This window comes from Rhineura floridana, chromosome 2 (genome assembly GCF_030035675.1).
Source record: "Rhineura floridana isolate rRhiFlo1 chromosome 2, rRhiFlo1.hap2, whole genome shotgun sequence".
In the NCBI taxonomy this organism is placed as follows: Eukaryota; Metazoa; Chordata; class Lepidosauria; order Squamata; family Rhineuridae; genus Rhineura; species Rhineura floridana.
In genome coordinates this window covers 95,162,944-95,190,731 of record NC_084481.1, presented here as the reverse complement: position 1 = coordinate 95,190,731, position 27,788 = coordinate 95,162,944, and the positions used below count along the sequence as shown (strand labels likewise).

Here is a 27,788-nt window from a genome sequence, read left to right as displayed (position 1 = left end):
TCTGTCTTGCCATTGCTACACCTGCCAGGTAGCATCTCTTGAACCTAATCCTTCCTCCCATCTTGGTCACAGGTATCCTCAGTTCTGCTGCTTGAGAGAGCTCAACTAGGGATGGCTGGCTCATGCCTGAGGCAATGTGCCTGGAAAAAACACATGCTCTGCCCATTGGCTCCAGCTCCTCTTGCATGACAACTAAAGATGGGAGAGCTCTGAGGTGGCTTTTCTGTGGTAGGAGGAGCCACCCACTACAGTCATTCTAAGGGCCTGAAAGCCAGCACTAGGATCTCCACAATAATCCCCACTAATTGGCTTCCCACCCTCCTGCTCCTCCCTGGGAGTGGGGCATAAGAGGATTGCCTGCCTTCTTCTTAAGCCCCCACATTCTGAGTCTTCAAAGGGTGCCCTTCTCTGAGGCACACACCTATCCCATGCCACGCAAGCATTCCAGGGAGGCAGAGGGCCCAGCCAAGGGCAAAGCAGGGGAAGGAGAGCAGCTCCCCAAGGAAGAAGGCGGGCACAAGGGCAGTAAAAGCCCTGGCTCTGAATCATGGCAACGTTCCCAGTGTGGCCAGGGGCGCAAGCACAGCAGGAAGCATCATGCTGACCCCCATGCAGCTGCCATTAAGGCCTACTCACCTTTCCTCAATACTGTTTTTGGCAAGGTAAGTCCATGTCAAGAGAAGGAGGGAGGGAGCAGTGGGATTTCTGTATATCAACAGCAAACTAAGCTAAATGGTACCAGCCATGCACAAGCAGGTGGCATCAGCAGGGAAAACCCAACATTTGCAGAAGTTAAAAAATAATTATATAGGGAAAATTATAAAGGTAGGGGAAACCCTGTAACAGTCCAAGGATTACTGAGCATATTCAGTGGGCACAGAATACTGATTTTTGAAATGGAAAAATGGGGTGGGGGTGATGAAAGAGAGTATGGCTGGCTGCCTGGACCCAATGAACAGGAGCACACTATGATGCAGTATTTTGTTGCAGGTCCCACTTGTGGAATGCAGGAAAGGAAATCAGGAGAGTGGGGAAGTGAGTGACTCAGTGGGCTCAGGAGGGACAGTAATGAAAGTGATCACAAATAAATGGCTGTGGAGTACAAGCAATATATTATATAGAATCCTAAGGGTGGGGGTATCAGGTCATTCACTGTCATTTCTACTTTGAGGCTGTGTTTGCACATAACATTAGACCATGAGTTGCAACAGATTTGTCTTGTGGAGTGGAGGGGAGGCATGGCTTCTTCTCATCTTCATAGCGTCAATGACAGGCGTACATGCTAGTGATCTGAACTCTGGTACAATGGTCAGTTTTGCTGCCTCCCCCGTTATGTTTCAGATGTGTTGTCCTGTTTTGTTTTTGTTTTAGAGCACCATATGTTCATTCATGTAACTGTATTGTCAACTTTTAAAAAAACGTTTTAAAGAGAATTGAAAAACTGCTCTAGGAATAGTGGGCAAGCTGGCTTTGTGACATCGCAAGCACCAGCCAATAGTTGCTGTGCACAGCTGGCTTTTGCTGCAAAGTTGCAGAGCCAGTTTTCTCTCAGCTGTGACCCATGAGAGAATATTGTTTGCTGGAGTGGAATATCATAATGTGACGTGCTTCCAGTCAAGTAACATTACATCTGCTGTACACAGCCACAGAGAACCAGCATAGTATTAATGGAATTTTGTTGGGTGGTAGGATTATCTTTGCTGAGGAAGGGCTGCATTCCTGGCAATAAGATATGGATGGAATGCCCAGAGAACAGGGATTGTAGCTTGCAGGGATTGCAGTACATTGCATTTTTCAAAGAAGTGTATTGCTACTGGGCAATTGGGGTGGGTTTTTCCCCTTCCATTCATATATTGAGAAAACATCACTATGCAGTGATGTTTGGGGAGCATATGGTCCTTCAGGAAGGGACTGCAGCTCAATGGCAGAGCACCTGTTTCACCTGCAGACGGCTCTCAATCAAATCCTTGGCATCTCTAGTTACAAGGATTGGGAAATGGACCCTGCCATTCACAGCAGACAATAGGTTAGCTGGAGAAATATTGCCTAATCTGATGTAAGGTAGCACTGTGTATTGGATGACAACTCTGTAGCTCTTCCCTCTTTCATCTGTGCTACACCTGGCAGTTCCCTTCCCTCCATCTTTGACAAGACCTTATGCCTTATTCCAACCGTTGCCAAATTGGTGCCCTCCAGATGTTTTGGACTACAACGACTATCAGCCCCAACCAGCAAGGCCATACGATGCTGGGGCCGATTGGAGCACAGCCATGCTGGCTGAGGCTGGTGGGAGTTGCAGTCCCAAACATCTGGAAGGTACCCGTTTGGTGAAGACTGTTTTATTCCTTAACATTACTCTCCCCTGATTTGTACATCTCTATGTAGCTCCAGCATGCCTGTGACAAAGGTTTCCGTGCAGAGGCAACAGCTTGTCACAATCTATAGCGCAGAGGCTGAATGGGCTTCAGGAACCAGAACGAGATGGATCTACTTGGACTTTAATCAGCAGAGGGATGGCACAGTGCCCATGAAGATTATCATCAGTCCTCTACAACATCCTTACCCCGGCTTGATTAACTTATATAAATAGCCCAGGTCTGATAATGCCCTGCTAGGAGGCCAGGAAATCCCATTAGCCAGAGCAATAGTTGGGAAGAAGGAGCGAAGGAACTGTAACCTAGCCCTTGGGGGTTTCCCAAAGCTCTCTTCTGGCTCAGAAGGGGTTCTCCAGGAGTCCCTACCAACAGGAGCTGCAGCACCTTCAGCTTTTAGTTAAACACTCTGGGGGTAGCCTGCTCCTGTTCATGCAGGGATGGGAGAGAAAGGGTCTGCCCAGCTGTGCTTGACTTCCAATCTGTTTATTCTAACCTTCAGCAGGTTAATTTGGGAAGTGATTTCTCAGTAGGGTGGAAGTGGGGAGGATTGTTATTCTGAGTACTCAGTTCATTATGCAAGCTTCCCTCTATGTTAATCAGCTTCCTTCAGAGAGAGATGAGACTTCTCAGAAGGCATTGCCAAGGAAATATGTCTTTACTAATAAAGACAAGTAAGTAGGACTTGCAACAAAATGTTGCAGGGTATCTTCACCTTCTCTTAGAGCGTTCCTGTTCAAGATTTCAGCCAGGTCCTTCTCCAGAATACTCTTATTCCATTCTCCCGTTTTTTTCTAGTTTGATTTCCCAAGTATTCTGTACTGAACATGATCAGTTCTCATTGTGCTGTTTTTAAGATTCTTTGCCTTTTTATATTTTTATTTTTTTATTCTGCAAATCTTGGGGCTCCCCAAATCAAACCTCTAGCTCTGTTTGGCTCCATTCCTGATGGTGCTCACCACCTGAGTTTGCTATTTCAGGGATAAAGACGCTAAGAATAGATACTGACTGGCAGAGACTGGTTGGCTCAACAGGAACCAGCAGCAGCCCTGCTTTTAACCCATCGATTTAGATATAGTACAGAGCTTCTTTATTTTAAACAGTATTGTCATCTTTTTTCTTGTTTTTGTTATTCCCAGGCGACTACATATACTAGGATTGGAGCCTTAATTTCACACGGCTGTATGATTTTTTTCTAATAAATTGTTGAGGCAGCAAGAAAAAGGCCTACATTTCAGTAGCTACAAATTAAATCCTTTGTATGTGATAAAATGTGTAATAATAATAGTGAGCTTTAAGAAGGGAATTTTATCTGAACAAATCTTAAATGGGCCAGTAAGACAGAAAGAGTTAATAGCTAAACATTTATAAAATCTTGAGATGGAAGAAAGTGAAAATAAAAAATTGGAAGGAGGTAGAGATTTCAAAAAGATACTTAGCAAAGAAGATGGTTGCATATTTGTAAAATACAGCAAAACACCTGTCTGTGTTAATCTGAAAGGTTTTTAAAACCTTTGTTAGACTACATAAAATGTGTATCTGCCTAAAGACATGTTGCTGTTGTATTGTGAATTACCCCCATTCCCTACATATCTGATGGAACTGTAAACACATGAAGATAAAGTGCAAGAAAGAAACTGGGAATATACAACTAATTATTGTTGTACATTATTCTCTTTGAGACAGAGGTAATTTTGCTTGGACATCCTATGTGCGCTTACCTGGAAGTAAGACCCACTGAACTTAGTAAGTCTTACTTCAGTTCTAAGAAAACATGTGGAAGACTGGGCTGCACAGTTTCAGTCTGGAACTTACTTTCTGAAATACAAAAAGCAAACAGATTCCAGAACAACACATTGGGTCATTAAAAATGGGACATTGTGCATATTAATAACCAGATGTATTAGATGGTTAAGCCATAAAAGTGTATTTTGGGGATGTTTAGAAACCCTTGAGTATTTCTTGGAATTCTCAAAAGGGAAACTGCAAGGGCAAATTCATGCAGTTTTTACAAATGTTGAAAAAAATAGGAAATGAAAATAAAAGTCAGCTGGAAACATGGCCTGGATCATGCCACTGATGGTACAATGAGGAAGAGAGAGTTGGGTTTGGAACAGGCTGATGGAGTCAACACAAAAGTTAGGTTGCAAATGCAGTCCTAACCCCCACTTACCTGGGAGTAAGCCCCTTTGAATTCAATAGCTCTTATGCCTGAGTAGCACGGTTAGGATTTCATTGTAAATTGCAGATACCAGTGTCTGAGCTAGAGCAGTGTCTAGCATATCTGGGCAACAAATCGTTTCCTATAGGCTATAAGAGGTACATTCTCCTAACGCATCTCCATAGCTATAGATATAAGATAGCTTAGAGATGGAAAAGAATGCCTCTCCTCTGAGGCTTCATCGTCTTCTTAATTTTGCTCATGAGGTAGTTCTAGTAAACAGGCCATATGCAGGAGCCCTGGGCTCTAACTCCCTGCTCTTGTTATTTTTGTCTCCTTGTTACCAGGAGAGGGAGCTTTCCCCAGTGGAGCTGGATGGTGAGTTGGCACTGCTGGGGGAAGGTGGTGGGGAATTTGGGTCCTGGTCTCATGAGGCATGGGAGAGGAAGATGCAGTAAAAGGGCTTTGCACATCTCCCTTACCTCCCCCCCCCCAATATCCCTAGGATGGCATTGCAGCATCCATTTTGGAAGAAGCTCCAGATGATTTTTTTTATCAGAACAAAACAAATAGCAATTTTCTACCTTTGTGATTCAGTCAAATTATTGTTTGTTTGGTGGGGAGGAAAAACACCACATGCACAACATAAACCTATGAAATTAAATCTGTTATGAATCATTTGTATTATCACTGATTTATTACTGGCTTTCTGCTTGTTATGGGGAAAAGGATAACACTTAGGAGCAAGAGGCATCTCACACAATTATTTCCTTCCTATTCCTTCATTTCTCTTCTCGTTTGCAAATAATACTACAAAACATGAGTTCCCAAGTTGTCGTACGGACAATCAAACAAACCACGGCTTGTTTCTCTAAAGTTTGGTTTGGTTTCCAGCTGCTCAGTCTTGCCTCATGCCTTTGTACCTTAATGATTATCTCAGGTGGGGTGGCCAAAGAAATCACAGTTTTTCTACTACCACACGTGGCTGGTAGCACCCCTATCCTAGCTGACCTGCTTCTGGTACCAGTGGCTAATGCAAGATACAACAACTCTAGGTTGGCAGAAAAAGATGTGGGCAAACCAACGTGGCAATTTAATTTAGGTTTGCCCTTTATCCTGGCTAATTATTGTTGCGCTCTGTGTAGTTGTGTTGCTTAATTTCATTTAAAAGCAGCACCACAGCAGCAGAGAGTAACAGCAGATGTTGAAATGCAAGTGTGCCAGCGTGTGCATGCGTTTGCGTAAGAAAGCAGGCTTTTACCCTGCATCAGCATCACTGAGACTTAGTAAAATAAGAAAAGCTACTTTATTTATAGAAATACATAGTAGATAGAAAAGGCATACCTAGTTCTAACTAGCTAAGTTGGAGGCATAACACCTAGGTGAAGGAGTTAGCCCCATGCTTGGAGAGAGCAGAGACAAAGGGATGTCTCCTCTCTCCTGGTCAGCCGGAGGACAAAGGAATGGAAAGGGCAGAAGGAGGAGGGGCAAGTAACCTTCCCTAAAGGCGTGTCAGTCTAGCGACAGAAGGAAGTCAGTCAGAGCATCACAGGTAAAAGGTAAACAAAGCCTATCCATCTGGAGGACCCTAGCCTATCTTCCTTCTGGAGCTTAAACAAAAGAACAAAACAGGAGTTGCTCTTGCCCCACTTCCAACAATTATGGCCTTGTCTATCAGTTGGACAAACTAAGTAATATCATCAAGGGGCTTACGAAGACCACAGCATAATCACTGGTATCTAGTCACATTTCATAATTAAAATAACAAAGTGTTGGAAAAGAGGACAACAGTGCCTACATGGCTATTATAGTACCTTGTTATCCTCCACTGCAATTTTATTTTTCAGTGACAAACACATAAGGTACACATTAAATCTCTTCACAAAGTCTTTATTAGCATGCTGGATGTCTGGCAACCCTTTGAAGAGGAACTACTAGATCAGCCCCCAGGGGCATGTTTGTCCTTTGTCCCTTGCAGTAGTGCATGGCCTTCCTGTGTCTGCAATGTGAGGAGGGAGGATGTTAAGGCAGGAATCTTGGTCTCCCTTCTATGAAATGTCTTTGGACCTTTCCCGGCAGAACTGCTAGATGCCTTCAAGGAGTTTGACACTGACCAGGATGGCTACATCAGGTACAAGGACTTGGGAGAGTGCATGCGAACCATGGGCTATATGCCCACTGAGATGGAACTGATTGAGATCTCACAACACATCAAAATGCGCAGTGAGTTGGGTGGGGGTTTATGTTCTCCTTTCCCTCCTAAACTCATGTCCAAAACCAGTCTCAGGAAGGGCTACCCAGTCCCTTATAGCCTGAAGACCACTGACTTAATGCTGCTTCCTCATACGAGAATGGCACAGGTTCCACAGTCTCTATTTACCAGGGATAGTCCTTATTTTCTGATATTTATTTTGTCCTTAGGGACAGCTTTTTTGTTTTAATGTACCCATTTTACATGTTTCAGCCCCCACCCCAGAGTCTCTAGATGTTCTGATTGTGGGATGGAGAATGGATGCATCTTCTCCATCGCGCATGGTATAAATGTCCATTGGTGAACACTAAATTGACATGTAGTGAACTGTTTAACATTTCACAAACTGCAGCTGAGCAGCTAACATTTTATAGAACAATTATGGTTCTGTAATATATATTTAACCAAAAGCACAAGGAACCTCCTTACTTTTGAATAGTATGACCAGACTCGGGCTGTTGGTTGTCTAAATGCAAAATGCCAGACCTCTGCTTCTTGTTCATTACCACAATAATCTCTTATTCCCCAGACAGAAAACAGTTCCCTCTATTTCCAATGTTCATTTGTGAGTGCTGTTGCTTATGTAGCCAATAGCAGTATCCACCTACAAGAGGGAGGTATTAGCAGACCTGGTAGAATCCCAAAGTCTGAAGAAGTACAAAAAATTCCTAAATCCCAAAACAACACGATGAGGACTGAGCATGCTCAGTGGCCATAGAATGATGACTAACTGTTAGGTAGAGGTACAGAAAACCAGATGGGAATGGGATGGAGTATTGTGGGGGGAAAGGGTGTGGCAGACTGACTGGAACAGTGAGCAGGAACTCTCCATGCTGCAACATTTTGTTGCAGGCCTCATTTGTTATTGACTGTGTTTTGAGGTACAGTTGTTCTATAAAAAGTGCAACCAAACCTACTGTAAAAGTTCTGTTAACTTACCTTAAATCTTTGTTCAAAGGAAAATATGATGGTCACTTTACTACCCGCGTTTCAGAAGGACAAGCTATTTCACAGTATATTAATACAGTGTACAGCAGGCAGTAACATTTGATGTGAGACAGGGGTGTTCTCCCTAGTTTGTTGTTCGTTAAGGGAGGCTGGGAATTGTAGCGCTGGGAGGGGTAAATTACTTCCCAGGATTCTTTGGGGGAAGCCATGACTGTTAAAGTGGTATAGACATGCTTAAATGTACAGTGTGGATATAGTCCAAAAACATATGGAGGGCACCAGGTTGGTCAAGGCTGGACTAAAGCATGACTAACTTAATCTGGATCCAACCCAATAGGCTGCAGCCCAATTGCTTGGAAGCAAGCCCCATTGAACTGCTGATATCATAATGCCATTGTATAAATCTGTAGTGCGGCCACATTTGGAATACTGTGTAAGTTCTGGTCGCCTCACCTCAAAGAGGTTATTGTAGATTTGGGAAAGGTTCAGAAAAGGGCAACCATGAGGACTCCCCTATGAGGAAAGACTGCAGTATTTGGGACTTTTTAGTTTAGAGAAAAGGAGAGCCAGAGGCGATATGATAGAAGTGTTTAAAATTATTCATGGCATGGAAAAAAATGATAGAGAAAATGTTTTCTCCTCTCTCCCCTCATAACAGTAGAACTCATGGACATTCTATTATTTATTTATTTATTATTTGATTTATATCCCGCCCTTCCTCCCAGCATGAGCCCAGGGCGGCAAGCAAAAGCACTAAAAACACTTTAAAACATCATAAAAGCAGACTTTAAAATACATTGAAACAAAACAACTTTACATTTTTAAAGCTTTGAAGACATCTTTAAAAAAAGGTAAAAAAATATATATTTTTTTAAAAAATGAAGTTGAATGTTGGAAGATTCAGGACAGACCAAAGGAAATACTTCTTCATGCAGCACATAGAACAGTAGAGTTGGACTCTATAAGGCCATCAAGTGCAACCCCCTGCTCAATGCAGGAATCCAAATTAAAGCATACCTGACAGGTCGCTGTCCAACTGCCTCTTCAATGCCTCCAGTGTTGAAGAGCTCACAGCCTCCCTAGGTAATTGGTTCCACTGTTGTACCACTCTAACCATTAGGAAATTTTTCCTAATGTTCAGCCGCAATCTGGCTTCCTGCAACTTTGAACTGCATAGTTAAACCATGGCATTTGGTCTTGCAAGACGCAGTGATGGCCACCAACTTGGCTTTAAAAGGGGATTAGACAAATGCATGGAAGATAGGGCTATCAGTGGCTACTAGCCATAAGGCTGTGCTCTGCCTCCATAGTCAGAGGCAGCATGCTTCTGAAAACCAGTTGCTGGAAGCCGCAGGAGAGGAGAGTTCTCTTGCGCTCAGGTCCTGCTTGTGGGCTTCCCCTGGGCATCTGGTTGGCCACTATGAGAACAGGGTGCTGGACTAGATGGGCCATTGGCCTGATCCAGCAGGCTCTTCTTATGTTCTTATGAACTCATTTGGGCTTACATTTGATTAGATATATAGGATTGTGCTGTAAGTTTAACTAGCTTCTCTGCCTATTTCTTGGGAAGCTGACTTTTCCTTCTTCTCTTTCCTCATAGTGGGTGGGCGTGTAGACTTTGAGGACTTTGTAGAGATGATGGGTCCAAAGCTGCGTGAGGAGACTGCTCACATGGTGGGCGTGAGGGAGCTGAAGATTGCCTTCCATGAGGTATGCTGGGGAGACAATGAGTGGGAGGGAAGCAGGGAATGGTGATATTCCTCAAACAATACTTTATGCAATGCTTTAAATATATCGGCACAGTATATTTCCATAATCCCTGATGCTAAGACACAGAGATGGAGGCTTGGGCTACAAATATGGGTGGCAACTAATCAGGCATCCCAGTGGAATAGATCTAAGACAGGTGAGGGGAACCTTTGGCCCACCATACATTGCTAAACTACAACTCCCATCATCCCTAGCCATTGGCCATGCTGGCTGGGACAGATGGGAGTTGTAGTTCAGCAACATCTAGAGGGCCAAAGGTTCCCCACACGTGGTCTAAGACATGGTTGCCGTTTTTTTGCTGCCAGAATAGAGGTATGTTGCATATTATGGGTCAAAAACGTAACTGATTCTCAGTCATTCTCAAAACAGGGTAACTTACTAACACAAAATAATATATTTTCCATTGTTTTTAAACTGCAAGTTGTTTCAAGATCCTGCACGGCTAGCAGAGTGACATATACATTTCAAAAATAAATTTGAATTTTTTCCCAGTCACTTCACTTTCTTGGACCTTGCTCTGTGTTTGCCATATTAGAATGCAAACCTTATCAAGCGTTATCTTGCCCAATTTTGGCCACAATGCTTGTAGCTCTACTGACTCCACAGAATTAGAGATTACAGTTGACAAAATGGTTTGCTGCCAGAGATGGAGCTTGCTATGGCTAAATAAAATGAACTAATTAGAGCCAGTGTGGCATAATGGTTAGAGTGTTGGACTACAACCTGGGAGACGAGGGTTCAAATCCCCACACAGCCATGAAGCTCACTGGGTGACCTTGGGCCAGTCACTGCCTCTCATCCTCAGAAGAAGGCAATGGTAAACCACCTCTGAATGCCGCTTACCATGAAAACCCTATTCATAGGGTTGCCATAAGCTGGAATCGAGTGGAAGGCAGTCCATTTCATTTTCAATTAGATGAAGTTTTAATACATTACTCTCTGGCAGCTTCCATTGTGAATTGCAATCCCTCTTGGCAGCTTGGCTGGTTCAGGAGGCATATTTTGGCCTGGCTCAGGGGAGGTTGGATAAAGCAGAGCTTGGGAGATTACTTTTAAAAAGTAATAAATTAAATTCCTGTTTCATGGCCCCCAAAAGTAATAAATTACCATTACAATTGCTCTGAAAGTAACTGATTACTGTTACACAAAAGTAATCACTACAATTACACTTGTTACTTTAAAAAAAAATGGAGTGCCTACAAGGTGCAGGCCTTGGCTGCTGCACATTTAAGTAGCTTAAAACAACATTAAAAGTAAACACATACACACAGAGGGCAGTAGAATTTTTTTCATCCATAAGATTAACAGAATCTCACATCCACCCCCCACCCCAGGATTGGTGATACCCCAACACACATATACTTTTTCACTCGAAATCAGATTTTACACTTGAAATGCTGCTTTTACAATACATTTCTGTTACGTCTCATCTTTGCTCAACAAGCACGTCAGACAAGGAATGCCTTTTTACAGTCGTCACATTGCCATCAGTAGGGAACAGGCTGCAAAAAACACCGCAGCACTCTTTTCATCTAAAACACATTTTTATCAATATGGCAATCCCCTATCATCAAAGAAAAATGCAAAGTTTAGTACTTTACTAGTTGCCTTTGTAATTATTTTTCTCAACAGTATAACTTAGAAGTAACTTAATCCTGTACATACTTACCTGGGAGTAAGTCCCACTGAATTCATTGGGTAAACACGTATGCACGACTGAACTGTCAGAGGCAGAATTTAAAAGACATAACGTAGGTAAACAGAAAATGCACACATCAAAAGTAATCCACCAAAATAAACATTATCCCTTCTCCTGCAATTAAAAATGTAGTCTTGCACAGCATATAGTGAAACTATGGAATTTGCTACCACAAGAAGCCATGATGGGCACCAACTTGGATGGCTTTAAAAGAGGATTAGACAAATTCATGGAGCATAAAGCTATCAGCGGCACCTAGCAATGATGGCTATGTTCTACTTCCACTGTCAGAGACAGTATGCTTCTGAATATCAGTTGCTGGGAATAGGAGAGTGCTGCTTGTGCACTCCGGGCCTGCTTGTGGGCTTCCCTTTAGGGCATCTGATTGGCCGCTGTGAGAACAGGATGCTGGACTAGATGGGCCACTGGTTGGATCCAGCAGGGCTCTTCTGATGTTCTTGTATGTATTGCAATAAACAACAAAAATTACTTGTGGGGCCTTACAGACCTGGGATAGCCAACTTGGTGCCCTCCAAATGTTGTAGAACTACAATTTCCATCATCCCTGATAATTGGTTATGTTGTCTGAGATTGATGGGAATTGTAGTCCAACAATATCTGGAGGGTACTATGTTGAAGACCCAATTAAATTAACACAATTCCCTTCTCACCTACCCACCTGTTTCAAACATGTCCAGAAAAGTATGTCTCTTAAATTCTATGTCTGACAGGGTGTTACTTTCAGAGGTAAAAATTAATCTGCAATCCTATATGCTAATCCATTTAACTCAATGAGGCTTAATTCAGAGTAGACGTATATAAGACTGGACTCCACCAGAATACATTTCAGCATTTCAGGGGCTATACTTTGTTAATGCTGTACCAACTACAACTACCAACTGCTCCTTATGTACATATATTGTCTCAGCCTAAGCTACCTCACAAGGTTGCTGCAAAGAAAAACAGGGGGAGGGAATGGCCATGGTCATGGCATTCACAAATCAAAAGTAAATCTGAGGAGGGGGGCACACACAAGTAATAAGATGTCTGACAAACAGAATGTTAAGAGGTGAAGCTTTCCCCATAATTGTATATCCATAGTAGAAAAGGCTTACACCATTTAATTTTTACCTGCCCCACAGCTATTAAATGTACAAGAGCCTGATCTCCTGCAATGCCAACCCTAAACCATGCAAAGAACTCAAGTTAAAAACGACAACAAAAAAACACCACTAGAATTTGGGCAATTTTTTTTTAAAAAAGAACATCTGTAACTGTATGAAACACAACATTCTCAGGCACAAAGAAGTTATGAGACAGTAGACATAAAAACACACACACAAAGCCTTGACAAACAGCAACAAAAATACTCTGAGCATGAGCATTTTCACATTTTAAATGTTTACGCTCACTCCGAAGCTGCAGCTGTGAGGAGGCTTTTGGCTCGGCTCTTGTCTCTCCCCTGGTAAGAGAGGGGAGGTGGGGAGGGAGGCAGAGGCCACTGCTTAGAGCTTTGCGCACCAAACCATGTGCAACCCCCCCCCACACACACACACACTCTCTCTCTCTCTCTCTCTCAGACAGCAAGCATAGTCTCCCTCACTCAACCGCTTCCCGGGCCCTGCCCTGACACAAAGCAAACATTTTCCCTGGGATGCAAAAAAGGTAAAACTGCAAATGCAGCAAAGCAGCCAGGGAGGGCTTCTCTCTGGCACCAAGTGCAAACACACACACACACGTCGTTGTCGTCTCTCACCTCCACAGTTCTTCATGTCTATTCTGCTGCTGCCTCATTGCCCTCCAGCTCCTTTCTCCTTCCACTCCATTCTTCTCCACCACCATCCATTTTTAAACCATTTTTTCTCCACTCCACCCCCATCTCGCTCTCCACCTCCTTCCTCATCACCTCCTAACACCCATAGAGCACGAGGGAAGAGTGACGCTGCACGAAACATTATTTTTATCCATGAAGCAAAGGGGCAGAGTGTTTCCCCTGCTCCCCCCCCAAGTAATGCCCAAAAGTAACACTGGAAACATTACAATGACAGCTCAAAAGTAATGAAATTACTACTATTACAATCAAAATGTAAAGAAATTACCCACTCATTCCCCAAAAAAGTAATAAATTACAAGAAATTTGTTTTTCCTAACTAATTACTTCCAAGCTCTGGGAAAAAAGTGTTTCTGTATAATCACAGAATATAGAATAGTAGAGTTGGAAGGGGCCTATAAGGCCATGGAGTCCAGCCCCCTGCTCAATGCAGGAATCCATCTTAAAGCATATCTGACAGGTGGCTGTCCAGCTGCTCCTTGAATGCCTCCAGCGCTGGAGAGCCCACCACCTCCCTAGGTCATTGGTTCCATTGTCAGACTGCTCTAACAGAAGGTTTTTCCTGATGTTCAGCTAAAATCTGGCTTCCTGTAACTTGAGCCCATTATTCTGTGTCCTGCACTCTGAGATGTTCAATAAGAGATCCTGGCCCTCCTCTGTGTGGTGGCAGCCTTTCAAGTTCTTGAACAGTGCTGTCATATTTCCCCTCAGTCTTCTCTTCTCAAAGGTAAACATAGCCAGTCCTTTCCGTTTCTCCTCATAGGGCTTTGTTTCCAGTCCCCTGATCATCCTTTATGTAGGCTCCTAGGTGACTGTTTACATTCAGTCAGATGGCTCAGAGGCAGAGCTTGGAAAAGTTACTTTTTTGAACTACAACTCCTATCAGCCCAATCCAGTGGCTATGCTAGCTGGGGCTGATGGGAGTTGTAGTTCAAAAAAAGGAACTTTTCCAAGCTCTGCTCAGAGGTAGCAAACACATGTTCAAAAGCATACCTTCTGTCTTAGTGCTGGCGTCTGTGATATCCCTTCTTTGATCTTCTGTGTGCGGATATGATGTTCTAAAATAAGAGGTGTCTGCTATGTTTCATAGAATGTTGATGTTATGGAATGAGGAGCAACTTTTAAAATAAGGGAAAAGAACTTTACCTTGGTAGGACTCCAAGCAGCTGTGACAGGCCTGGCACATGAAAGTGAGATACGGGCTCCCTTCACAACCACATACCCACAGTAGAGTGATGGAACTCCTTCCCTTTGTGTGCATGAAGCAGCAATGTGAGTGGAGCCAACTGCCTGGGTCTTTCCAAAGTAATTGGCACCACCCTAGGAGGAAGAATAGCAAATGAGTGAGAATTACCCCTGTGATTGTCCCTGGCCACGTGGGTACTTTTTCCTTCGCAAACACAAACACCACAAACATGCTCCTGCAGGGCATGGTATTACACTACAGGGAAATGGCTCCCTTGCTGGTTGCAGATGGAGGTGTAATGGGGACCAAAGTTAGTGTCAAATGCTTGCCAGCTTAAAACAGAGAAGCAGAGGTGGAGTGGGGTGAGCAGGATTGTGCATGAGAAGAAGGAAGGGAAGGGAAATTAAGGCCTTTAAGCTGGAGGTAAAGCTGTATAGTTGGGCTCTCAAACATGTCCTTTCTGAAGTTTGACACAGATGGGGATGGAGCGATCAGCGGGGCAGAGCTGTGCCAGGCTGTGACTGCCCTACTAGGCGAGCAGCTCAAGGCCCAGGAGGTGGATGAGATCTTGCAGGATGTGGACCTCAATGGAGATGGAAGAGTCGACTTGGATGGTGAGAGAACTCAGCATGTTCCTTGATAACCCTCTTCCCTAAACCCTGTGTCTACTCCAGTTTAGAGGGTCCTGCTGCAAGCAATACAAGAATGAGGGATTAGTTCCTCATGCAGTATGCCTCTGTCAGGAAAAAAAATGATATTTCTTCCTTTCCATCACCCTCCACTTCAGTCTGTGTCTGATGACTGTTCAGAACACTGTCCCCATTGTGCAATCCCCATACACAGCCTAAAAGTTTGCTCCCTGGTCCTCGCAGAGGACTATGCTGTTACTTGTGTCAACAGGTAGATAGGGAAGGGCTGTAGCTCAGTGGTAGAACATCTTCTTTGCATGCAGAAGGTCCCAGGTTCAATCCCCAGCATCTGCCCAGGGAATGAGACTGGGAATGTCCCCCGTCTGAAACCCTGGAGAACCACAGAAGCCAGCACAGACAATATTGAGCTAGATGGACCGATGATCTGATTCGGTGTGAAGCAACTTCCTGTGTACAGTATCTCCCTGTGTCTGCCTGCATATGCCTGCTTGAAGAATCAGGGTCAGGACTAGGGATGCTGGACAATTCCAATGAAAATGGGAAAGGATGCAGAAATTGCTGCAGTCCACCTGTTCCTCTGTGGTCAGTAATTGAAATCAGTCGAGCGAATGCGATCAGTATTAATTCATGTCATTGTTGTTTTTCAGTCTGCAAACGCTATGTAAATAATGGCTTTTTAAAAATTGTTTTGACATTTCCTTTTCATTGAAATGAATGTAAGTTGTGTAAACAGCTATGTAAGTTATGATGTAACTTATGTAAGTTACATTAAATAGTATACAGTGAGATGAATAAAAGCATCCAGCTTGGGGCTGATTCTCCTCTTCCCACCTCTTTCAGAATTTGTGATGATGCTGTCAACCAGGTAACAAGAGCCAAAGAGGAAGGGGACTTTGCATTACTACCCCCACCCCAGGTAGCCAGAGGGAGCTGGCTGCCCTTTGAGGACTCTTCACCTCCTGGAAATAGTGGGGCATCATGCACAGATGACTGGAGTCTCTCTTCCAATCCTTCACAGGCTTCACTGAAAACTAGCACTTACCTAATGACAAGCTGAAGTCCACCTTCACATAGTCAGCTATGTCCAAGGGGAATTATCCTGCCTCAGAGCAAACACAGTTCTCTCCACTCCTTGCAGTCCACTACTTGAGGTAGCTGCCTCACTTTGTCTAATTATAGGGCTGGTGTGTTTATTCTTCCTGTTCACTCAACAAACAGGAAGAGATTAATTAGCAAATAAAGTTCACATGGCCTCAAGACGGCTTATTCTAAAGCTGTGACATAAGTGAGGGAGTGCCCAGAATCATAAGACAGTGAGGTCTGGGCCGGAACCTTCCACTCGGACAGAATAATATTTATGTTTTAGAACTGAGAGTGAATCCTCCCTTCCCTTTCTCTCTCGCACACACCAGATAACATGGTCATTATATAATTGGTCATTTCCAACAGCCCTGCCCCTGAGAGGGACAGGGTGGCCATCTGTCACCTTGGGTCTATTTGAAAGGCAGTCCAGCTCAAGTCCATTTTACTTCATCTAAGTCCAAGGAGCCTTGAAGTTGCCCATCAACAGCACCGGATTGCTGGCTGAGCTAGCATACAAGTCACCTGAGCTGCATACACAGCACCATACATTTGAAACACATTATTTTCCCCAAAGAATAATGGGAACTATAGTGCAATAAGAGTGTTGGGAATTGTAGCTCTGTAAGGGGTAAACTACAGTTCCCAATTTTTTGGGGGGGGATAGTATGCTTTAAATGCACTTTAAGAATATGGTGTGTATGCAGCCAGTCTTTCCTACCAGGATGAGATACATTGCATTTTTATTTAAATTATAGACATGTTTAAAACTGGCATGTATACATATAAATTAGCATATGTAAATTTTACATAAATGTATCTTTTTTACTTTTTTTGTGATGTATAAGTTGCCATCCTAGTGAGATAAATTGTTTTTGGTGGTGGTGGTGGGGACTAAGGCTGAGCTAAAATGGGTTCAGGCAGCCCATGACTGGATTGCAGGATTTAAATCTAAGTCCACACCTAGCATTCATGCTATCAGAACACAGTGGCTCATCAAAAAGAACAGGTATTAGAAGGCAAACAGAGAAAACTTGCTGAGGACCAGCCCAGTGCAAATTCTTTGGATGAAAAGGCCATGGATCACTGTTTTAGAGAATGGTGTATCTTATCATATACACATGAGATAAAGCGATCTCCAGTAATAGACCATGGACTGATGCGAAGAAGAGTCTTTATTTTTTGTGCAAATGTAGGATGCCTAGACAAGGTACGCTACAATAGCTTCTCAGATCATATAAAATGTATGGATTTTAAATGTCTTCTTGTAATGTATGGTTTGTTCCCATGATTAAACATGACTTGTTTAAAACTTCTGCAGTGCAGGTTGGAAGAATGTGTGTTTCTCCATCTTAATAAAGGCCACTTTCTTCTCGTAGTAGGCTGCTTCATTGATGAAAGCTGGGTAGCTGATGTCGGGACCCTCATACAGAACATCCTCCCCATTGAGTGTCTGGAAAATGGGGTCCCCAGGCTTCAGAGGCTGGAAATCTTTATCCTAAGAGAGATTATTTTATTATAAACTAAATACAGAATAGCCAGAAGCCCCACCCAGAGCAAGCATTCTGATACTTTATCTGCAACATCCTCTGATTAGACCTGAGTGGTGAGAGCAACCCTCACAAAAGTGGGAACTGATGTAACAAGAGTTTTCTAACACAGCAGTCAGCAGGGTGTTGGGTGATTAAATGTAGCAGAGTCTGACAGCTGATGTACCTTGAATAATTATGTTCTGGTCTGAATTTTGACAGGTTCAGCTTTTCTCTCCCTTACAACACTACAAGATGCACCAACCATAATTATCATTTCTACACGCTTCTTAAAGGTACAGGAAACCAGTTGCCTATTGCATGGTGCAACAGCAGCTACAAAGATGCATACCAGATTATAGTTTTTACACACACATAGTCTGCCCCTCCCTTCTTTGTCTCCATGCTCACCTGCAGATTTGGATGTACCACAGCAGAGATCTTGCCATCGGAGTAGCGGGGAAAGTCCACACGCTCAACCACCTTGTATGCTTCAATCTCGAAGGCTGGGAACAACGTGCCTGACAAAGGGAGGTGGATGGATGGATGGACAACCAGACCAAAAAAAGGATAGCTTCTCAGTTTATTCTCAGGCTTAATGGCCAAAGGTCCATTAGGGCAGAAGAAAATGCAATCTACCCTCTCACATTCAGCAATCACAATGGGGCTATGCATGCCAAGTAGCTCATCTGAGTATTGGTGAAGGCTTCCTACCAAAGTTTATACAAAACCCAGAGCTAATTGGTGGAATATAATAAATCACGCCATGGACCATTGAAAAAATGGAAATGGACTGCCTTCAAGTTGATTCCGACTAATGGCGACCCTATGAATAGGGTTTTCATGGTAAGCGGTATTCAGAGGGGGTTTACCATTGCCTCCCCATTACATAAGCATATATGATAAGACTTGATTATATCCCCAAAATACTTTCTAATATATGATGGGTTGTTTGATTGGTAGGTCAGACACACTCTCCATCTGTCTGTCTCTCTCTGCTGTGAATATAAAAATAAAGGGGCAGGGAGACTGGCAACATTCACCACTAAAGCTATCAAGGCAATGCCAACAATCCCCTATGTTTCTTCTGCTAATCTATCTAGATCACACTCATTTAGTTCAAGGGTGGGGAACCTCAGGGGCTGGAGGCCCTCTAGGCCTCTCTATCAGGTTCTCAGGCTCTCCCAAGGCTACCCCCCTCATGGGCCTTGCTCTGCAACTTCCTCAAGTGCTTTTGCCTGGCTGGAATTTGTCCTTGCACTATGATAATGCCTCCTGTTTGTTGGTTGTGGGATGGAGAGAGGGGCGTGAATGTAGAACCCCCCCCAACTTTTGCATGGCTGGAATGTAGCCTCCTGTACAAAGCTAAAAGTAATATCCATTGTTCCATCCACTTGCCTCTGGGCTCACACACAGGGTTGCCAGGTTCAGGGCCTGAGACTGATCCTGTATCTTTAGGAGAAGAGAAAGTGAGCCAAGTGCAGGTGTTCTTGCAACTCTGTAATGGGAAAAACCATAAGGTGGAATTCTCCCTTCCCCCTGCACAACTTTTAAAGATACAGAAGACCTCTTGGAGGCTGGGCCTGGCAACCAAGAGGTCTTCTGTATCTTTAAAAGTTGTGCAGGGGGAAGGGAGAATTCCACCTCGTGGTTTTTCTCATTACAGTGTTGCAAGGACACCTTCACTTGGCTGACCTTCTCTTCTCCTAAAGATACAGGATCAGTCTCAGGCCCTGAACCTGGCAACCCTACTCACACACCACTGGTGTGTAGCCCCTGGGAGGGCTCCCTATGAGGGAATGCAGCCGTCAGAGCAAACAGGATTCTTGCCTCTGATGTAGCCCAACTCCAAGTCCCAAGAATCAGTACAGAATGAGGCGTGATGGGATAGGTCACCTTTGTTAAAAAGCTCGATGAAGTCCAGAGCACAGGCTAAGATGGCTCTCATCTGAGCAAGCAAGTCAGCTCATGCCACTCCCTGGGGCTGTGGGCCCAGTTCTAATGCTGTAGTAGGGGATCAGAAAGAAATGGTTATGGTGATTACATCGCTACTGGAATTATATTTCAAATGTCGTTAGCTTCCAGCGAGCCTTTTGCAAAGAACAACTGGCACAGTAATGACCTGGTCATTTGATTTCACTCCCTCGCCTGGGGAATTCTTGTTGTACAGTGTGTCTTGCCATGGCTTTCCCCAGATATTTGGGTTGACCACCTGCTGCTAATCAATCTATGTGAACCACATTTCCATCCCACACACCACCATCCAATATGAGAGCCAGTGTGGTACAGTGTAGTAGCTGGATTTGATGAGACCTGTGTTCAAGTTCCCCCTCACCCACAAAGCTTACTGGGTGACTTTGGGCCAGACATTGCGGGCCTTGGAAGGTTGCCCAGAAAGGAATGCGGCCCTCAGGCTGAAAAAGGTTCCTTTCCCCCCCTGTACATGATTGTTAAGGAAATTGAGCTGCACCTCTTCTGGTCAGCCTGTACAGTGTTTTGTTGGCATTGCTGGTAACAGCACCATCCATTTCAAGCAAAAGAAGAGCCCTAGCTCAGCAGTATCGCAGTTGCTTTGCTTGCAGAAGATCCCAAATCCAATCCCAGCATCTCCAGGTAGGGCTGGGAGACGCTACATGTCTGAAACCTTGGAGTTTCAGTGCAGACAGTACTGAGCTAGATGGATCATTGGTCTGGCTCAGTATATGGCAGCTTCCTACAGACAGTACCTTCCTAAGCTTGTATGCCTTTATGTAGCTGGGCTAATCCACTTGCAGTGATCCCTGCAGAGCTCCAGCCAGATAGTTCTCTGCCATCAGGAATGTCCAGGCTGATAACTACTCCCTACCTAGTGATGCCTTGGCCACTGAAGTGAGGTAAAGAGTCTCATCTCCTGGCTGTTGATAAAGGAAGACGGGACAACGTCCCAGTGTGTAATGCTTCTGTGGAGGGAAAAAGAAAGGAAATGGCCTGTAAGGGGGAATCCCAGCTTTTTCTGAAAAAGCTTTTCAGGAAATTCCTGGAGCACGGTCTCACCTGAATGTAATCACACATGTGCATGGGCAACAGGCAGTGCTCAGAGGCCACAAAAAGGCAGGAGCCCATGTTGGCTGTGGTGTTGTGCAGGTCAAACATGAAGTCATAGGCTTGAGATGAACCCCTGGGCCCAAAGGCCTTGTTGATCTCCTGAGCGCATTGAACCTCATAGGGCTTCGTAGCCAAGTCCGTGGAACTACGAAATAGACATGCAAAAACAAAGGTGATGCAGAGGGTCCCACAGCGAGCAGATTCCTGTGCCAAAAGAGGGATTTCAACCAGGACAAGGGACAATGAGGTTGCATTGTCCCACGAGGGCAACTCCGAGTCTACAAAGGGTCTATAGCCTTAGTGCAACAACAGCAAGCCATGAGTGATGGTTTAGCACAATGAAGCATTCTCAAGCCTAGCATAGAGGAATACAAGCTGAAGCTGGTGTTCCCTCTCCAGCAGCTGCTGCAGAGGCATAACTCTTGCCTGCCTGTGGAATCTCTGCTGAGCAGCACATAGGACCGTGTACTCACTTGAGAAGTTCATCAGTGAACGTCCGATTAAGATCCCTCCCAATGTAGCGCACACATTGCTCTGTTGCCCGTGGGTTGCCCAGGAAGGGTGTGGCATGGAAGGTGCCACGTTGCAACTCGGAGGCATCCCTTAGCCAATGTTTGGCCAAATAAACTCCTGTCATCTCATTTCCATGAGTGCCGCCACATACTGCCACTCGTCTTAAGGAGGGAAGGCGCTGAGGTTGTGCCATGATGGTGAGGGTTGTGGCTCCTGTTAGAAGAAAGAAGGCCACCTGGGACTGTTGCCCTCTTGAAAACACCAGAGAGAAGAGTATCCCCATTTGTATCTAGCCAAACCATTACCCTCCCCTCCAAATCTTCAATAGCCATTTCTGCAAAGACTTTAATGGACTAACAGAACCTCATATATCCTGCAGTGCCGGCCGATAGCTGGCCCTCTGCTGCTTCCATTTTTCCTGATCAGGCCTTGGCAATCTTCCTTATCCCTACCCTTTCTGCATGACTTGTAAGTACAGGTGCCATTTAGAGACAGCAGAGGAAGTTTGCATTTAAAGCAACTATTGCTATAAACAAGCAAATGGTTTCATGTTATTGGTATATACGCAAAAAGTACACACAGTGGTGTTGGTGTTGATATTGCGACCAGTGTTGATAGCATGGTGAAATTATTATTAAAAAAAGAGAGAAGTGGGTTACAACATGTTCTAAAGATCTACTGATTTTTGCAGTTTAATCTTTTATATGAATTTGGCGATCTTGGTCATGGGAAATGGCGAACTGGTGTATTGCCAGGGACATTGAACAAAAAAATGTTATCGTTTATGATGAATGGAGATATTTTCCTGATAGCTACTGTAAACCATCCAGCCTTTGGAATGCAACACCCATTAGTAGCATTCTCATATCTAAGGGGAGAGGCAAAGAAACTGTTTGTTACCAGTTTCCTGGTTCAAAGAGACCCAAATGGAGCATCTGGAGCTATGCATTGGCTGGTTGTAAAGTATCTTGAGGTGCAGGGGTTCTCTTTGGGAACCTGATGCGGAGATAGATTTGCTGTCTGCCACAAAGGCTATTCTCACAATCGTTCCCACCGCCTCAGAAAAGTCATCCTCTACCGTTTCAAACATGACACTGATGCTTGTGCTCACTGCTGTAGACACAACGGATTTTCTGCCTCAGGCAGCAAAATGTCATGGGCTGCTTGTTGTCTCTGCTGCTGGAGCAGACAGAGAAAGCACTGATGAGTTTTGTTGTAATTAACCTGTCTGTCTGTTACGAGCCCCTGCCTGATTCCAACCATGAGGGCAGACTTCATGGGAGGGAGCTTGGCAGCTGATGTGTGCTTCTCCTGAACCCACCCAAGATAAGACGGAGACTTTTCTAACAGGCTGTTGCACAGAAGTGGACAAGTCAAAGGGGCCTGTAATGTAGACCCCTTTCTCCTCCCTCCCACCAAGTTCAAGAGGGGGGAAAAGAGGTAAGTTTCAGTTAGGGTGGTCACTTACACAGTGCTAAAAGGAGAAAATGCATCACACGCACACACACAAAGACAAAAGAGGACACTTATTTGCATACAATTTGCACACATTAATTTATATGTACAGATGCAAGTTTGAAACAATGTCTACAATTTAGGAATAGGCGTATAGGAAGTTGCCGTTTAATGAGTCAGTCCATTGGTCTATCTAGCTCAGTACTGCCTACTCTGACTGGCAGCATCTCTCCAGGGTTTCAGGCAGGGTTCTCTCCCAGCCCTACCTGGAAATGCTGAGGACTGAACCTGGGACCTTCTGCTTGCAAAGCAGACGCTCTACTACTGAGCTATGGCCCTTCCCCAAATTTAAACAGAAATACATCTTGCCATAGCAAGAAAGACTGTGATGTGGGCAGCGAATACATGATACATTTAAAGCACACAACTTCCCCCCAAAGAATTCTGGCAACTGTAGTTTGTTAAGGATGCTGGGAATTGTAGCTCTGTGATGGGTAAACTACCATTCCCAGGATTCTTTGGGGAAGCCATGTGTTTAAAATGTATGATATGTACACAGCCTAAATCTGATGTCCAAGGCCATTGATGCAGATGAGAAAAGGGGAGAATCAAATCTCAAAGGTGAGGGGTTTTTTTTTTACACACAGAAGCATGGTTTCGTTTCAGTATTTTCTAGCTATTTTATAACACTTAAACACTGCATTTTTTACACGTGTTATTCAGATATTTCCCGTTTGTTTTAACTGTACAGAGCATCTTGAACAGATATATATTTTGCATATGTTAGACACCGTATATATACTTACTTTAGAGACCACTGGAGACCATTGGTTGCACCATGTTTGGCTTAGTTTTATTTAGGTTAGATATTCCTCTTCAAATTAGTATTTTAAGGTCATGTTAGTTTTAATTTGTTTGTATCTGTACTATAAAGTTGTTTCATAAAACCAGTTTATATTTTATTGTGTATCACAAATTGGGATATGAACATCCAACTGACACACAATAAAATATAAACTATTGGGTGTCACTGCATGTTCAGATCCCAATTTGTTTGTAGTCCTCCCTTACTCCACTGTTAGGTCAAACCATTTAGTTAGGCCAAACCATTCAGCTGTTTTCTTAAAGTCCTACTTCTTCTGGCATAAGCCTTTCTCTTAACACAGGCTTATTGCTACCCATACAGAGGGAACCAACACCCCCAATACAATTCAGAGGGAACCTGCATTATACAGACCACTGCTCCACCTACTCAGTATTGTCCATACTGAGTGCAAGTGGCTCTCCAGAGTTTATTTATTTAAAACATTTCTATGCCGTTCTATCTTCCTGGAAAGCTCAGAGCGGCGGACAACTCTACAAGTTTCAGACAAGCTTTTCCCAGCTGTACCTGGAGATGCCAGTGACTGAACCTGGGACCTTTTTCATTTAAAGTATGTGCTCTGTCACTGAGGTACAGCCCTTTTCCAGAAGAAACTGCCTTGAACCCAACACCCCATCATGCAAAGCATAGTTTCAGCAGTGCAAATTTATTATAGAGATAAAAAGGAAAGCATGAAGCAATTTCCTCCAAGTCCAAGAATATCACCTCACCTGTAGTAGCTATAGGGAGCCAGGCAGGCTGTTTTGGCACACTTTAGCTAACAGAGTTGAGCCAAAAGAAACAGGGCAGGGATGTCGGAGAAGGAGGAGTAGATGGTGGTGAGAATTCCTGCTTTTAAGGCACAGAAGTGTAGTAAACAGCCAGTACAGCACAATGCAAAAAAGGATCACCACTGATGAGGTGGTGCAGATGTTGGACAGGAGTTGATGTTCTAAAATGGCAGGCTCTTGGTTTCTTCAGAAGAGTAGGTCAAGCCTTGCTGATGTTCTCCTGCTTTCCCTCTTCTTTTAAAGAGCTACTGTACATGTATGCTCATAGAGGAAATAAGTACTTATCTGGGAAAGCACAACAACATTTAAATGAGAATTAAGGCTTTTTTTAAAAGGCCAACATTATTGTGTTGGCAGGTTGGCCAGCAGTAATATTATTTAGGCACTGTCCAGTAGGTGCCCATGCCCATTATAGTCACACAACCACGCTATAACATGAGCTTAATAGCAATGGTGGCTGTAGAAAAAAGGGGAAATTGCTTTTCACCAACAGCCTTCAATTATGGCATCCATTGTGGTTTCCCAGTGCTGGCAACATGGCCTAGAGGGAAGATGTGTGTATCCCCTCCAACTAGACTCTTGTAAATGCACTATGATTCCTCAAACAAATGAAATATTTATACTGCTTTGTGCTTGTGGTGGTGAAATCTCTGAAAGTGATTGGCTGAGCTGATATGATGACTTGGAATGGCTACTTGTTGAGGGAACAAAGCTGTTTGCTGTCCAGCTTCTGTGAGGGAAGGGTAATTCCATTTGGCTGGGATTAAGGCATAGGGAAACCAAGGGAAAGGCACTCCCCAGAGGCAAGGAACCTGAGGGAAGGCTGCAGAGTAGGCAATGAACTGAGCAAGAAAAACCTGAAGTATTATGAAATGAATGTGGTTTGAAGAAAAGGACAGAGGAGATGAGAAACAAATGTAAGAATGGGCTAATCAGACTTGGGGCTTTGAGGATATTTCACAGTGCTTGGGATCAGTAGAGATTGCATAGTATAACTGGGGAAAGAAAGTAGTACTAGGGAGCCTGGTCAAGTGACAGTGTGACTAAAGAAATTGGGACAATGTAGGCCAGAGATGGGGAAACTGGGGCTAGCCCAATAATGAGCCATGGTAAGATATGTGACTCGGGTGGCAGATTACGAGGGGCAGTAGGTTCCCCCCCTTTGCTGCCCATTAGTGGACACCACAGCAGTCAGTCCATCACCAACCCACTGTGGCTGCTGCTTCCTCCACCATAGACTCCCTGCCCACGCACCATGCTAGTGTGGTATAGTGGATAGACTGGGACCTAGGAGATTAGGGGTCAAATCCCCCTCAGCCATGAAGCTCACTGGGTGACCTTGGGCCAGTCAATGTCTCTCAGCCTATTCTACCTCACAGGGTTTTGATGCCATGTTTGTATGCCATGTTGAGCTCCTTAGAGGAAAGGTGGGATATGAATGTAATAATATAAATAACTGTTGCAGCTGCAAGCATGATACTTAAAAGGGTTCTCTGGGCCCACCATTCACAACTTTGAGGAAGGGATCTGTGGTTGAGATGGGTGCAGAGAGTATCTGCGCTACTGCCACTTTGCCACAACAGCAGCAAATACCATTTAAAGTTTAACGGTCTCTGTTAAACTTTTTGCAGCCTTTCCCAACCTTTGGGTTCCCAGATGTTGTTGGACTCCAGCTCACATCAAACCCAGCCACCACGGCTAATGGTCAGGAATGATGGAAATTGTAGTCCAGCAACATCTGGGGACCCAAAGGTTGGAAAAAGCTGCTGTAAAGTTTAACAGAGACTGTTAAACTTTAAACCTCATTTGCCACTGTTGCAGCAAAGTGGCAGTGGCGCAGGCATTCTCCACAGCTACCTCAACCAAAACGCCTTGCTCTGAGGAAGGGCCTTTTCCTCAGAGCATGACACTGAGCTGCAAGGATGTCACTGGATTGAAAGCAGCAGAGGCAGCAGCAAGGTGGTGGCAGGCAGGAGGAGGAAGGGAAAGATGGCGGTGGCAGCAAGGAGCACAGGGAAGACAGCAAGTGGCAACTGTGACCCAGCTCAGGCAGTGTACTGTGTGTTGTACATAGGGATGTGCAAGAATTCTGCCTAATTCAGATTTGGTACTGAATTTTCCATTAATTTGCTTTTTCTCTATTGTTGCAAATTGGATTTTTATGTAACGATTTCCCACAACTATTTTCAAAACTGGATTTTAAAAAAAATCCACCTCTAAAATACTGACATTAAGAATGCTAATTTTATCGATAATTCTGTTCAGAAAATATTTCTGAAGAGAAAAAAATTGAATCGGTAAAAACGGCAGATAGCAGACAAAGAACAAACTCAACTCGATACCTGTTAGATCAACAGAATGTTTTTGAAGCTAACGGCTGATAGATCACCTCCCTAACAGCACATGCCCTGTGCAGCCCTGTAATTCGACTCAGCTGATCCTTGGCCATGGTAACTGGGGCTGAAAGGAGCTGGAGTCCAAAAGCATCTGGAGGGCCACAAGTTCCACATCCCTGAAGTAGGAAGCGACCTGAAACACAAAAGACTGAGAAAAACAATAGGTGGAGAAGTTGGAGAAAGGAGAAGCCAAGGGGAAAGCAGCAGAGTTGTAAGACCTACAAATAGGAGGGGCTGTTCACTACTGATAGAGAGGAAGTGGGAAAGCAAGCACAGCTTGTAGACTGGAGCTGCAGGCCTAGGAGCCAAAGGGGCCTGGAAGTGCTAGGGATCAGGTCTAGATGAGACAGTGCTGCTACAATTTATGGCATAAAAGGGCAACTCTTCCAGTTGACTTCTACTGTCACTTCAGCATTGCAATCAGGTTAACTCTAAGCAAGCAAGAAGAGCTATATATCACTGAAAGGTTCATATTCATTTGACTTGACCAGCCAATGACTTGGCTGCCAGTTCCTAGTCTGTACAAATCCTCTATGTACCTGGGGCAAAGCTTGGAAAAGTTTTTTTTTTAACTACAACTCCCATCAGCCCAATCCAGTGGCCATGCTGGCTTGTAGTTTAAAAAAGTAACTTTTCCAAGCTCTGATTCCTGGAGACCCCACAGTCCTGCAAGTATCTTGTGAAGACTCCAGGGATCTGCAGCTGGAGGAAGGGCAAGTTGGAGGAAATCCAAAAAATATGAGGAAGTGGTTATGAGAGGAGAAGGAAACATTTTCGATTCTGCTACACAGAAGAAGCTCTTAGCCCTCATGGTGTCCAATGGCAAAGTAACAGAAACTGGGAAGACTTACCAGTCAGAGAACCTCCAGCTACCTTCTAAGGTGCCCAGAACATTCTTAGCTCAGGATGGATCTTGTCAACTCAGGGCACTCAAGCTGGTTAGAGACGCAAAAAGTCTGGAAAGTGAAACTTTAACCTTTACCTCTTGCTGTTTGGAGCCTAGTGAATTATTTTCTTGTTACGGTTCCCAGTGACCTATGGACCATGCTATGCCTGCACCAAAATACTGCCATGCCAGATTAGCAATACTACCAGGTTGTTTTTGAATTGTCCTTAATTTCATATTTTAAAATACTTGTAGCCCTTTAGGGAGCTTTGGGGTAAGGGAGGGTTATAAATTATGTTGATGATAATAATAATGTTGCGCAAT

The 27,788-nt window shown here is 44.1% G+C and overlaps 2 protein-coding genes across 2 annotated transcripts; one reads left to right on the top strand and one right to left on the bottom strand.

Moving 5' to 3' along the window:
* Positions 1-323: 323 nt before the first annotated feature.
* Positions 324-17,307, top strand: CABP4 (calcium binding protein 4). The gene is made up of 6 exons (XM_061609518.1): positions 324-662; positions 4,881-4,911; positions 6,613-6,756; positions 9,333-9,442; positions 14,685-14,832; positions 15,709-17,307. The coding sequence occupies exons 1-6, from the start codon at positions 429-431 to the stop codon at positions 15,735-15,737; spliced, it is 696 nt and encodes a 231-aa protein (XP_061465502.1). The 5' UTR covers positions 324-428; the 3' UTR covers positions 15,738-17,307.
* Positions 17,113-27,543, bottom strand: ACY3 (aminoacylase 3). The gene is made up of 8 exons (XM_061609517.1): positions 27,430-27,543; positions 26,525-26,726; positions 24,123-24,467; positions 21,035-21,287; positions 20,511-20,706; positions 20,323-20,416; positions 17,889-17,998; positions 17,113-17,446 (listed from the first exon to the last, which is right to left on the bottom strand). The coding sequence occupies exons 4-8, from the start codon at positions 21,265-21,267 to the stop codon at positions 17,255-17,257; spliced, it is 825 nt and encodes a 274-aa protein (XP_061465501.1). The 5' UTR covers positions 21,268-21,287; positions 24,123-24,467; positions 26,525-26,726; positions 27,430-27,543; the 3' UTR covers positions 17,113-17,254.
* Positions 27,544-27,788: the final 245 nt, after the last annotated feature.

Excerpts from the sequence above, each read along its gene's own strand:
- CABP4 (XM_061609518.1), top strand. The coding sequence starts at position 429 with ATGCCACGCAAGCATTCCAGGGAGGCAGAGGGCCCAGCCAAGGGCAAA. Across the intron at positions 663-4,880 it reads TCAATACTGTTTTTGGCAAG|GAGAGGGAGCTTTCCCCAGT; the intron begins GTAAGTCCATGT and ends CCTTGTTACCAG. Across the intron at positions 4,912-6,612 it reads TTCCCCAGTGGAGCTGGATG|AACTGCTAGATGCCTTCAAG; the intron begins GTGAGTTGGCAC and ends CTTTCCCGGCAG.
- ACY3 (XM_061609517.1), bottom strand. The coding sequence starts at position 21,267 with ATGGCACAACCTCAGCGCCTTCCCTCCTTAAGACGAGTGGCAGTATGT. Across the intron at positions 20,707-21,034 it reads TTCACTGATGAACTTCTCAA|TTCCACGGACTTGGCTACGA; the intron begins GTGAGTACACGG and ends TCTATTTCGTAG. Across the intron at positions 17,447-17,888 it reads TGGTACATCCAAATCTGCAG|GATAAAGATTTCCAGCCTCT; the intron begins GTGAGCATGGAG and ends AATCTCTCTTAG.